Source organism: Natrix helvetica, assembly GCF_964273705.1.
Source record: "Natrix helvetica genome assembly, chromosome: 11".
In the NCBI taxonomy this organism is placed as follows: domain Eukaryota; kingdom Metazoa; phylum Chordata; class Lepidosauria; order Squamata; family Natricidae; genus Natrix; species Natrix helvetica.
In genome coordinates this window covers 10,663,059-10,676,595 of record NC_138562.1, presented here as the reverse complement: position 1 = coordinate 10,676,595, position 13,537 = coordinate 10,663,059, and the positions used below count along the sequence as shown (strand labels likewise).

At 40.5% G+C, this 13,537-nt stretch overlaps 1 protein-coding gene across 6 annotated transcripts in view; it reads left to right on the top strand.

Annotated features, from left to right (window-relative positions):
• Nucleotides 1-8,355, top strand: part of HDX (highly divergent homeobox) — a 32,162-nt gene extending 23,807 nt beyond the window's left edge. For all 6 annotated transcript variants that reach the window (XM_081964098.1, XM_081964101.1, XM_081964100.1 and 3 more), the window contains 4 exons: nt 1,289-1,368; nt 1,592-1,675; nt 3,383-3,505; nt 4,879-8,355. In XM_081964098.1, the coding sequence (XP_081820224.1) occupies nt 1,289-1,368; nt 1,592-1,675; nt 3,383-3,505; nt 4,879-5,004 (413 nt within the window). In that variant the 3' untranslated portion in view covers nt 5,005-8,355. The remainder of the gene's footprint in view (nt 1-1,288; nt 1,369-1,591; nt 1,676-3,382; nt 3,506-4,878) is intronic.
• The last annotated feature ends 5,182 nt before the right edge of the window (nt 8,356-13,537 follow it).

The window sequence follows — 13,537 nt, the reverse complement described above, 5'->3', positions numbered from 1 at the left end:
ATGTATGTATGTATGTATGTATGGATGGATGGATGGATGGATGGATGGATGGATGGATGGATGGCTAAGATAAGATAACCTTTATGGCCTTTTTTTTTTACTGTGAGCACACTGGCACACAAAAATAAAATACATGTGTGTGTGTGTGTGTGTGTGTGTATGTATACATACACCCATATTTGTGTTGTATTTGTGCAGATAAATAAATAAAGGGAGACTGGCTTAGCTGAGAAAGGAGGAGAGCCTGTGGCTTAGTGGCTAATACATCTGCCTAATATATAATACAGCCCAGGTTCAAATCCCAGTAAGGGCATGGCTAGCTGATGAGAGCTAAATAGCTTGAAATAGATCTATACTAGTCTCCCTTTATTTATTTATCAGCACAAATACAACACAAATGTAACAAGGGCAACATTAAAAATATGGTTTTCTGCCTGGATGGTCTCCTGGAGTGAGCCGAAGGACAGAAAAGGGAAGCAGAGTGTTCCCTCCCATATTTGGGCATACCAGGGGTTGTGACACAATACATATACATATATACATATATACATATATACATATATACATATATACATATATACATATATACATATATACATATATACATATATACATATATACATATATACATATATACATATATACATATATACATATATACATATATACATATATACATATATACATATATACATATATACATACATATACATATCTCTGTCCATTAATCACTGTCCATTTTGAATACATAACGGAAAGAAGAGTTGAGAGTTCACAAAGTTGATGCTATATGGAACAACACTGTGGAACACTGTGGATGAACCATGAATCCACCTCCCAGAAGGTAACAAGGGAAACAGGTTGCAATGAGGAGGTGTAGCGTCCCAGACAATCCTGCAGACCCTGCTCAAGCATCACTTATATTCTATGTCTTGGATAGAAATAAAACGAGGTGCTCAGTATTGAGTCCGCATAATGATTCGTTATTTTTGTCACTATCAGGTAGAGTTAATTCTAGCATTACTATGTCAGAAGAAAAGCAAGATGATTTAAGAGGATGGTTTATCCTAAGGGGAAAAAACAGAAGTTCTAACAACCTTGGGATTTTTTAAAAATTCATTTTGTTATTAACTCTTAATTACAGGATATAGACAAATTTGATTTTACTTAAACTTTATCATAACTCTCTGTGAAGTAGACACACACTTATTTCTTTCTTTCTGGGGATTTTCTGACAGTCTTTGGATGAGCAGTTTGCTTAGAATTACACCATTGCTTATTTCTGCAGAAGAACACAATGAAGTTCTCCCAAATGAAGGCATGGGCCACAAAGAAGAGGACCACACTACTGTATCTTCAGATAATGTGGTGAGAATGCTTCCTAAAATCAACTTCCTAAATTAAAACCACAAAGCTTGATGAACTGATATCTGAAGGGCTCGATGTGCTGGGGAATTGGGAGGGAGGAAAAAAAAATCAAAACTCAGAATATCCAATCTTGGAAAGCTTTTGTGGAGGATGAAATCCTGACTGTGTCAAAATGTTTGCTCTCAAAAAATGAAATACACTCGTTCGTTTGTTTTCCTTTAAGAAAATAGAAATAATAGACGATGAAGAAAGCGATATGATAAGTAATTCTGAAGTGGATCAGATGAGCTCTCTTCTGGATTACAAAGTAAGTGCCTTGCATTTTTGTTTCAACAGAAAAAAAAAACTTTATCCTCTAAATCAGAGGTGGGTAACCATGGGCCCTTTATGACTTGCGGACTTCTACTCCCAGAATTCCTGAGCCACCTTCTGGTCGTAGTAGAAGCCTTAGTGCTGCAAAGCCTCGAATATAAATCAGGGACCGTGAGAACACAACTCCAGGCAGATGGTGCTGAAGCAAACATTTTTAAAAGTAGGATGAATGATTTAATTTTTTTTTCAGGCAGAATGTTCCAATTTCACCAGCTTGTAGATTACAGACGGATAATGTTTGCTTTTGATGCCCTATAAGCAACAGCAGTTGGGAATACGATAAGGGCAGTTTTTTGCCAAATTTGCAAAGGTTACATATGTACATAAGAATTGGAGGTGGATCACTTCTAACTTAGGTTTCACTTGGTGTAACAATATGTTAGCCTAGAACGTTGCCAGGTTTAAAGTAAATGGAGGCCTTTGAAAAAAAAAAACACAATATGTGTGCAACTGAGCTTCACATAGTTACTTCGTGATCCCTGCTTTAAGAGAAAGTACAATGGCAGATGAATATAAATGTGAAGAAAGTGATTTCTTTAATATCACTTGCCACCAATCTGAATAGTGTGATGAGATAACTACAATAACGTGTTACTGTGAATTTTGATAAACAGTTGCCTGGTTTTCCCCAAAATAAGACTTCCCCAGATAATAAACCCAATCAGGCTTTTAAGCGCATGCCCTAAAATAAGCCCTCTCCTGAAAATAACCCCTTCCCGAAAATAAGGCCAAGCGCTTATTTCGGGGAAACACTGTATTTTCGGTTAAATGAGCAAATATTTGAGGAAAAATAGGTTATCCATATATATTTCAAATAGAGTTCTTATCTATTGCAGTTTTTGTTGTAGAAATAAATAGGAAGAGTGTTTCCTAATTACAAAACATAGGACAGAGAGAGAGATAGGTAGGTAGATTTTGAGATGGACGGATGGATGTGCGGTGGCCTAGAGGTGGAGGCTGTGAGTTTGATCCTAGGTAGAGGCAGATATTTCTCTCTCTCGGCACACTGAGAATATATCTGCTGGAAAAAACCTCCACATGGGCGACAAGAAGGGCATCTGGCCAGTAAACACTCTGCTACCTCCATCCAATTGCTTAGACTCCATCCCGCAAGGAATTATGGGGTGATAGATAGATAAGATATGGATTAAGAAAGGTGCATTTTCATTCTGCATTTTAGTGTTCAATTGGATTGTGCTGCTATACTTTAATCCAGGGGTGTCCAAACTTGGGAACTTTAAGATTTGTGGACTTCAACTTCCAGAATTCCCCAGCCAGCCATGCTGGCTGGGGAATTCTGGGAGTTGAAGTCCACAAGTCTTAAAGCTCCCAAGTTTGGACACCCCTGCTTTAATCTATTATTTAGTATTTCTCATTTTGGTAAAATACTTTGTAAATTTATTATAAATATATCAACTTCATGATTTGCATCTCAAAACTATGAGAAAGCAATCCATTTTTATATTAACTGACTCTTTCTCAAAGCATAAAACTCTACATATTTGTACCACATATTTGCAAATATCGCTCCTCTTTAAAAAGCCAAAGGGGGGGGGGGGCACATTTGTGAAGAACAATTTAACTCCCTTACAAAATGAAACATTATACTGAAAGTTATATGGAACTTTTTTCCTCCCTCCAGAACGAGGAAGTAAGGTTCATTGAGAGTGAACTGGAGCATCAGAAACAGAAGTATTTTGAACTCCAGACTTTCACGAGAAGTTTGATACTTGCTGTGAAAACAGACGATAAAGATCAGCAGCAGGTAAGACTAAAGGAAAAGGAAGCAACCTTTTGTCATCTTTTGACTCTGCTGTGGAGATGCAAGCAAATTTCAGTGGGTCTCCCGGTTAGAACAATTCTCTGCCACTAATGATACACATGTAAATATATACACAGTGAGGATGTTGCCTCTATTTCTCTAATGTAGAAGTTGTTAAATGTGGATTACAGAGATTGGGATGGGTTTATTTTATCTATAAATATTTATGCCATCCATCTCTCTTAAAAGGTGACTTTACAATTCGCAAAAACAAGCCAAAATTGGTTAAACTATTGAAAGATTAAAACGACAAATATTATTACAATACTAGCTGGGTACCTGTGCTTCTAGTGGTGGTTGGTGATTGAAACTAATAAGGGAATATTGCCTTGAGTCCGGAAGCAGTTCCATAGGTGGAAAGGGTAGACATTTTGGTGAGGTACCGACGTTTAATACTGTAAGGAGCCCCAGACCGCTCCTGAGTGAAGGAGTGGAACGTCTGCCAGTTTGAACTGAGGTAACGGAATGTGAGGCAACTGGCAGTTGGAACAGAGTTCTTTTCATGTGGGGAGGGGGAGTAGAACTCCTTAGGTTCAGAACGTGTTAAATACGAATGATCTGATGGTCATTTTGAAAAATCCTTTCTTAGCGAGCACCTAGAAGCCAAGAAGAACATACGTGCCAAATTTTAAGTTTGTAGGCTTTACAGTTCTGGAGATTGCATGATGAGTGAATGATATTTGGCTTTATATATATACACATACATACGTACATACATACATACATACATACATACATACATACATACATACATACATACATACATATATACACACACATATGTATGTATGTATATATGTATATATGTATGTATGTATATATATAGATCTAGATTAAAACACGATGTGTGAAATAAAATGTATGAAATGAATTTCACTGAATGAAGAACTTCAGAAATGCAACTCTTGACCTAGCATCAACAGAATCATCCTATCATTCAGTCACTCCCCATTTTATCTTCCTGGGCTGAGTCCCTTTCTCTTGGTGGGACACACACACACACACACGTTAGACCTAGGTTTTTTGTTTTGTTTTGGATCTTGGAGCACTTGAGACATGAACAGGTAATGCCAAGATTGAAAACAGAACAGAAAAACAGAATTGGAAAGAACCTTAGATGTCTTCTAGTCCAGTCCCCTATACCAAGAAGGAGACCCTATACCATTTCAGACAAGTGGCAGTCCAGTCTCTTCTTAAAAGCCTCCAGTGATGAAGCACCCACAATTTCTGAAGAGAAGCCGTTCCATTGGTTAATGGTTGATGTGATAGACCCCGAACTGACAAGAATAAATGTTTTTATGTTCTTTGTCATGCAGGCACTTCTAGCCGACTTACCTCCAGAATTGGAAGAGATGGATTTCAACCATACATCTCCAGAACCCGACGATACCTCATTCAGCTTGTCATCTTCATCCGAAAAAAATGCCTTGGACAGTTTGTGATCTTTGTTGTTGTTGTTTTTTTTGACAAAAGGAAAAACACACACAGTATAGTTTGTCTAATGTGTATGTTTCGAACCGATTACATTGGGTTAGCCCAATATCCTTAAATATGAAGGAAGACATAGGGGTGGGAAGGCCAGCGAGCCAATTGTACATTGAGGGCAGTTTCTGCAAATTCAGAGTTTTGTTGTTGACAAATGTGAAAGCTACTTGAAAGCTGCTTCCAGCAGCTCTCCCTTGATGATGGTACCTTCATAATAACATGAACTTAATAATAAACCCTTGACCTAGGAGGGCACTGAGAATGGAAGAATAGTCCGTGAATTCTGTTAATAACTTCCTAATGTTAATCCGTCAGTCCTGCAGTGTGATATTTTGCCTTTCCTTGTTCTTTTCTCCTTCTCAGGTAGATGGACTGATCACTGGAAATTATAGGTTTCAGGAGATGAGTGGGGATAACTTGGGCCTTCATTCAAATGATGATCATTCTAACCAGGGATCAAACAAAGAAGTGTTGGTCTTTTTTTCTCTCTCTCTTTGTTCTGTATATAGCAGCAAATATCTTCTCTTCATTTTGGGATGATGAAATATCCTGGAATATTTTCATTACTGGGGAAAAAAAAGCAAATCTATTTATCTTAGCTCTAATAAATTATTTTGTGTATATCAGCAGGTGGAAATTCCAAACAAGCAAAGGAAAAACACTTGACTCTTTTTATGTGCACAATTCAGAAAATACAAATTTCCTGTTGCGCAACCTTCCCCTTCAGTACACCGTAGAGATTGGTACGTAGTAGTAACCCCGTCAAGCTGCGAAGATCCAGTATATATCCATGTCCGAAGTTCTGGCAGATGCTCGCAGCTTACTTACAAGTGACTGGTCCACGAGCCTCATAAAAAAAAAAAGATGAAAACGCGGGAATTGTTACTCAAGAGAAGAAAAAAAGCTTCATAAGTGGTGTGAGAAATGTTGATGAGAATTCCCTCGAAGGGGATATATATTTCTGGACTTTTAAGTGGAGCAGTTACTTAGTCCATATACTTATTAAGATAATTGTGTTTTTTTAAACAAGCCAACCAACCAGCTAGCTAGCAAGCAAACACTAATTTATGGATTAGCTCCGAGTAGGATTTAGCAAACGTACAACACATTTATGCAGCCAGGCTTAAAAGTTATTTTGATCGATTTTGTTAGGCAATTAGTAGCCTTGTAGACCTCAACTCGGTGAGAAATATATTGGCGTTCTCCATCTTTGCTGTGTGCATCAAAATCCTCAGAATAACCTCTTAAGAGTCCAACGCATCATTTGACCATGGTCCTCTTTTTTTCAACTACTGCTGGAAAGTTAAGATTAATGTTTTTAATCTTAAACATATTTTTTTTTAGAATTTCGATCTAAAGTTATGTATGTTGTGTCTTAAATAGGATAATGAAAATGTTACTTACCTATTTGTATGCTTTGTTCTTTGGGGTAGTATTTAACCGATCGATTAGGTGCTTGTCAAGTCCACGTTGATTTGACTCCTAGCGACCACGTAGGTAGGTTTTTCTCCAGGCTGAGACGTCCTTGGTGCGTGGCCTTGAAGACCTCTCAGTGCTGCAGTCACAAAAATGAAAGGTAGATAAGAGATGCTCCATTGATGCCCCACAGCACTAACCCGGAAGGCACTGCTTTTGCATTCAATGGAAATGTGGGTAGGAAAACTGCTGTGTAAGAAAATTGTCCTCCCTCTTGTAAAGTCCCCTTGTACGTTATTCTTAAATTCCAGCTCACAGCTTCATCCTAGCTGCCACCACCTCTTGGCCCTCTTCCTTCCTTTGCGTTTTATCTCCCTGCTCTTTCTAGTCGCTCTCTTAAGAATGAAAAAGCACAGGAGAAGCAGGATCGCGCACTCCTTTTAGCCAGAGGTGGTATTCAGTCAGTTTGGAACGGTTTGCCTGAACCGGTAGTGGAAATCACGGATGGGCCCCTCCGCTCTATGCCATCCTATTTAGGCAAGTTTTCAAGCCACACGCATGTGTGCAAGCCGCACACACGATCCAAGCACGTACAGAAGGCCGAGTGCACATGTGGACGGAAGCACTCACATTTGCGAAGCGTTAGGGAAAGTAAGTGGGTACCACCCCTGGTTTTAGTGTTAGTAATTAGGGCATCTCTCGGAAACCTGACATTTAGCCTAAGAAGATCTTGCCACAGAGGAAAGGGTTTTTGTACGTGTTTCAGAGGAGAAATTAAGAGGTTTCTTCCCCCACCCCGTTTAATCGCACCTCTGGAGGAAAGCGAATGTACTCAGCTATGAGCAAGGATGTGTTTCCTCTCTAATAAAGGTAACAAGGGCAGTGGCATTGGGCACTGCTCCACATCAAAATCCAATGCCAAAGAAGGCTGTTGTTCTTTTGGCCCAACTAAATTATGCAAATTGATTCGACAGGATAATTGTGGCTTCTTGGGGTTTTTCCCTTAATGGCTAGCCTCGTTTGCTTTCTTGGAAAGGAGTCAGGACGATTCTGATGTTCCCCTACCTCCGAACACTGGGAAGCTCACGAAGCCACACCTTTCTCTCGTGCTTCTGAGTTTTCAGCAAACATTCCTTAAAAAAGAAAGTCCGTATAGCACAAATTAGCAGCAATAAAACTTAACTACCCGAGATTCTCAAGAAGCTGTTCTAGGCTCGCTGTCACGTCACGTCTGCGCGACCTGGTTTGCTTGTGGCTTGTTTCCGGAGTCCTAAAATGCAGCTTGAAGTGCTTGTTTTCCATATGAACAGTCGCCACTACATGCATTTAAAAAAAAAATGAATGTAAAAGGTAGGAGGCAAACTAAGGGCATGCATGATAAAGCCAGCTTAATAGAGGACGAAGGTTGTGATGGAGAGTTTGAAGGATCCGCAGATCTGACCTGCATGTGTTTAGGGTCAGAATCTGTTGTTTCAAACGCCATTTCTGTTTGCATTCGCTTAGTCAAACGCACTGCAACTGATGGTCATTGGGAGGAGAGGAGATGTCCTTAAAGCAGCGCTCTCCAAACTTAGAAACTTTAAGACTTGTGGACTTCCAACTCTCAGAATTCCTCCGCTTTGCTGGCTAAGGAATTCTGAGAGTTGAAGTCCACAAGTCTTAAAAGTTGCTGAGGTCAGAGATTCCCGTCTTAAAGACCTCCGTGATTACCTCAGGCAGTGTTTCTCAAGATGTGTGTATTGCTGTGCTGGCTGGGGAATTCCGGGTTGCTCATTTTTCAGCCACTAAGGTTGAGAAACATTGATCTAAGCCAGGTGTGTCCAGCCTATGATTCCCGGGCCTCATGCGGCCCAGGACAGCTAGTAACGAGGCTCCCTCAGACTGTAAACTTTTAACATCGTTGTAAACTAGGCAACATCATCAATAGCACTAATGATTCAATCAGATTAGATTAACAGAGTTGGAAGGTCATCTAGTCCAACTTCCCCTCCCCCCTGCCCAAGCAGGAGACCCTACACCAGGGATGTCCAAACTTGGGAACTTTAAGACTTGTGGACTTCAACTCCTAGAAGTCCACAAGTCTTTAAAGTTCCCAAGTTTGGACAGCCCTGCCCTACACCATGTTACCTAGTTCGGGTAATGAAACATCTTCAAGAAAACCAGTAAGAACCCCTCTTGGTCAACTTGGAACATTATTGTGTGATTTATATACATTAACTACCATATTTTTCAGAGTATAAGATGCACTTTCCGCTTCCCCCCCCCCAAAAGAGCGTGGAAATGTTGGTGCGTCTTATACACCGAATACAGCCATTTTTGGCCTCCCGGAGCCCTGTGCCTGCATCTCATTTTGGCAAAAAATGGGCCTTTTTTCATAAAAATGAAGGCATTTTTGCCTTCTCCCCCCCCCCCCCCAAAATTCCTGCTGAAGCCTGCAGAATGCTCCAGAGGGCCAGGAAGGACAAAAACCTTTTTTTTTTTTTTTCGTACTTTCCTCTTCAAAATCTTGGTGCGTCTTATACACCGGTGTGTCATATAGTCCTAAAAATACGGTATATTCTATATTTTCCTTGTGACCCAAGACAATTCGTCTTCACTCAGTGCGGTCCCGGCAAGCCAATAGGTCGGACACCCGTCACTTAGGCACTTCCTGCGCTGCTTAGTCAAAGAACAGCAATCCAGACATAATAAATGTTGGGTTTTAGTGGGAAATGCAAGCTGAACAGAGTTTTGGAAGAACTGAAAAGCTTCTTTCATACGAAAGGATTGGGATTTCTTTTTTTATTTTGTATTTAGCTACCTCGGATGTAGATGCCCGTATTCCTAAGCTATAAAGATGCCTCTCAGCTTTGCAACAATTCCAGAAATTCTAACGGAAGGCTTACATGCTGTTTAGGCAAATTTTTGTGTGATGTTTTACGTTATTTTTACCAGTAATTTGTGTAGCACTTTGGTTTCCATATAACTAGTTCCAACTTCATAGAGGGACACGGTGGCTCAGTGGCTAAGACGCTGAACTTATTGATCAGAAAGGTCGGCGGTTCGAATCCCTGGGGTCGCGTAACGGAGTGAGCTCCCGTTACTTGTCCCAGCTTCTGCCAACCTAGCAGTTTGAAAGCATGTAAAAATGCAAGTAGAAAAAATAGAAACCACCTTTGGTGGGAATGTAACAGCATTCCGTGCGCCTTCACCGTTTAGTCACACGACCATGGAGACGTCTTCGGACAGCGCTGGCTCTTTGGTTTTGAAACGGAGATGAGCACTGCCTCCTAGAGTCGGGAATGACTAGCACATATGTGCGAGGGGAACCTTTACCTGTTTTAGTTCCAACTTCAAGACACTTATTTTGATTTTTAAAGGCATGACTCTGGCTAGTGAACGCCTGGCCTCCAGCGTGATCTAAATACAACTCTGCAAATGATATATCTTTTTTGTTTTGTTTTAATGGCTTGCAGTTTCTTCCTGCTTGCGCATCCTTTGAGGCTGAATGTATGATCTGAGTCTACAGTGAAAATACTTGTCTTTTTAAAATGGATTTGTTGGAGAATGTGGCGCCTTTTGTCTCGCGCTGAGATGTCTCACTGATGTGAGACTTCATTTGATGTTAAGGCTCATCAAACGATGAGAAGATGCGTTTTATTTATTGTCTGTAATTAATAATAATCCTTCCAGACCTCACAACAGTTTATAATAAAAATCACTGAACATGTGTTTGAACTAGCTATCCTGTATCCACTGGAACTGTAGCCTTTACAGGTTGTCCTCGACTTACGGCCGTTTGTTTAGTGACCGCTCAAAGTTACGACGGCACTGAGACAACAAGTGACTTGTGACTGCTTTTCACATTATGAACGTTGCAGCATCCCCCAAGGTCACGGGTTCCAAATTCTAACGTTTGGGCAACTGGTTCCTAATAATGACGGTTGCATCTTCCCAGTGATCCCCTTTTGCGACCTTCAGCCAAGCAAAGTCAACGGGGAAGCCAGATTCACTTAACAACCGTGTGACTAGCTTTATAACTGCGGCGATTCGCTTAACAATTGTGGCCGGAAAGTTCATAGAACGGGGCAAATCTCACTTAACAGCTGTCCCGCACCTGAGAATAGCTGAGTTTGGGTTCAATTGTGGTCGTAAGTCAAGGACCGCCTGCCTCATTTTCAAATCCAAAATGGGTCCTTCGAGAAAGATCTGGTCTGGCATTTTAAGCAGAAATTGTAAGGACCCCCTTTTGTTTTTAACTTCACAATCTTTCATTCCCCTTGTTTCTCTTCCCTCTCTGAAGCCTCGGGACTTTATGGAGACGAGGCTCTTGGGTATCTTTTAACAATTGCACTGAATGGAGATACCTTTAATAGAATCATTTATTCTTCTGGGGGTAATGCAAGAGGTCTGCTTCCTTTTTCTCTGGCCGCTCACTCATTGTTCTCCTTTTATTTAAAAAAAAAAAAAAGACAAAAGCAACAAAAGAAGACCAATGATACCTCTGCTTGGACCAGGAGGTTTAAAACATTAAAAGCATATTGTACTTCATAATGTTTGTCTTGTATGTGTGTGAACGTTGTTCAAGGTAATTTAACACTATTTTCAGGGAAAGGATTGAAACTGCATGTCGATGGGCATTCTCCATCACCCAAGTCACGGTTGCCCCCAAAGGTGCTTTTTCCAAAAGTCAACTGGACTTCCTTGGTTTTGACAACGTTTCACTTCTCATCCAAGAAACCTCTTCAGTTCTTCAAATTCAGTTCAATTCAAGGAGAGAAGCAGCCTAGAACCAAGGAGAAATTTCCCAACAGTGAAAACAATTAACCAGTGGAACAACTTGCCTCCAGATGTTGTGGTGGCTCCAACACTGGAGGTTTTTGAGAAGAGGTTGGACAACCATTTGTGTGAAATGGTATAGAGTTTCCTGTCTAAGCAGGGGGTTGGACTAGAAGACCTCCAAGGTCCCTTCCAACTCTTATTATCCTGTTATCTCTCTTTTGGAAAAAGCACCATTGGGATAGATTGAAACACATGAATGGATAAGTAATGGATTCCCTTACTTATCTTTCTTTTAAAGCATGAATTCTGGTGTTGTCTTTTCATAGGAAAACCTTTATCTTGGTTGCCAGGGGACATGAAACCTGAACCTTAAATACGTTTAAGTGTCATTTTGTTTGGGGAAAAAAATGTGGGATGTTATAGACAAAAAGTAAATTCAGCAAATTCATTTTCTGGTATGTGAAATACTTTACTGAATTATTTAATTTACGTAACACTTAAAACACACATCTATACATACATTTTACAGGCTACCTCTGCTAAATGATGCAACCTTTGGTGTGCACTAGATCAGGAATCTCCAAACTTGGCCATTTTAACATTTGTGGAGTTCAGCACCCAGATTTCCCCAGGCAGCTAGCTGGGGTATTCTGGGAGTTGAAGTCCACACAAGTCTTTAAGTGGCCAATTTGGAGACCCCTGCGCTAGACTATTATCATGTGACCTCTTGGTACATTTGAAATGATCAAATAATTTCCAACTACTTGATAATTTCAGGTTTGGGAAGAAGGGAACGGGTTTTTTTTCTCCCAAATATTGTCGTCTTTTCCTTAAGTGGCTCTTTAATTTAACGTTAGCAATATTGATTGTAATATTGTTAGTAATTGATGGTTATACGAATGGGGAATTAGGAAGAAGCTTGGGAGCACTTTAGACTTGTTGCCAAGTGAACATGGCGACATTGTCATGGAGCTCCTAGCTCAGTTCAGAAGAAAATTGGGGTGTCCAAATGATGGGCAAACTGTGTTTGCATATCCATATAAAGGACTCTATGAAGGGAAAATATATTCTACAATAAAGGTACAGCTGACTGGGGGAAGTTCCTTCAAGAGATCCACGAAGAGATGAATGGGTGTTGTTGAGTTAGCCAAACCTTTTTAACCGAATGGACATAAGGCAATTGAAACATTCAGTGTGGTTTTACTGAAATTCACACCAGATGTTCTTTGGGAAATAGAAACTTTCTCCCCGCATTAGAGAGAACAAATTTAATATTATAATAATTAACCCAAACAATTAAAAGTGTCTGTTATTAATAGCATTTCCATGTTCTGATTATCCTTTTAATTTCCCAGTATTTTATAAGGGATGGGGGGGGGGTGTTCAGGTGTTGAACAGCCTCCAGAAACCGAATTAACTCTCCTTACTTCTTTAAAATATTTGGGATATAGGTCTCAGGATAGATCAATCCAAAAGGCACTTAGAAGGCGAACGCGATACAATTTCCTGGAAAGAAACAGGAAAACGATTTACTTTCCCACTGAAAAAGTGTGCGGCTTGGTCCTTTTGCTGCCTCAAATCATGCTTACATTGCGTTAACCCATCCACCATGATTTACAAATTGTGGTTCATGGTTCATTGGGTGAACCCATCACATATCTTGTCTTCAGTGAAGAGACTAAGTAAGCTTAGAACGGGGCCAGTTCACTCTGGAGCCCCATGTGGCTCTTTCATCCCTCTGCTGCGGCTCCCTGTCGCCAATCAGCTCCACAATTGATAGGGCTTTCGGTTAGGTTAGGTCAGGGGTGTCCAAACTTGGGAACTTTAAGACTTGTGGACTTCAACTCCCAGAATTCCCCAGCCAGCATTCCACAAGTCTTAAAGTTCCCAAGTTTGGACACCCCTGGGTTAGGTAGAGGAAAAAGGATGCCGCGCTAGGAGGAGACTCTATGGTGGGGGAACCAGACTTCCGGTTGGCAGAGAAAAAGAATGCCGCGCTAGGAGGAAACTCTATGGTGGGGGAACCTGACTTCCGGTGAGCAGAGGAAAAAGGACACCGTGCTAGGACGAGACTCTATGGTGGGGGAACTGGACTTCTGTTCGGCTCCAGAATTGAACAGGGGGCTTCCAGTTAGGACCTTTATAGCTGTTTTGAGTATTTAAGGTTGCTTAACCCTGGCTTAGAATGACAGAGTAGCTCAAATTGGTGGAAATCACTAATTCAATTAGAAAAGAAGGCAGTTCAGTTCTTCTTTGACATGGCTGATCTAGGAACACAGTCCCTAAATCATTCCGATTTAAGTGGTTTTTGCA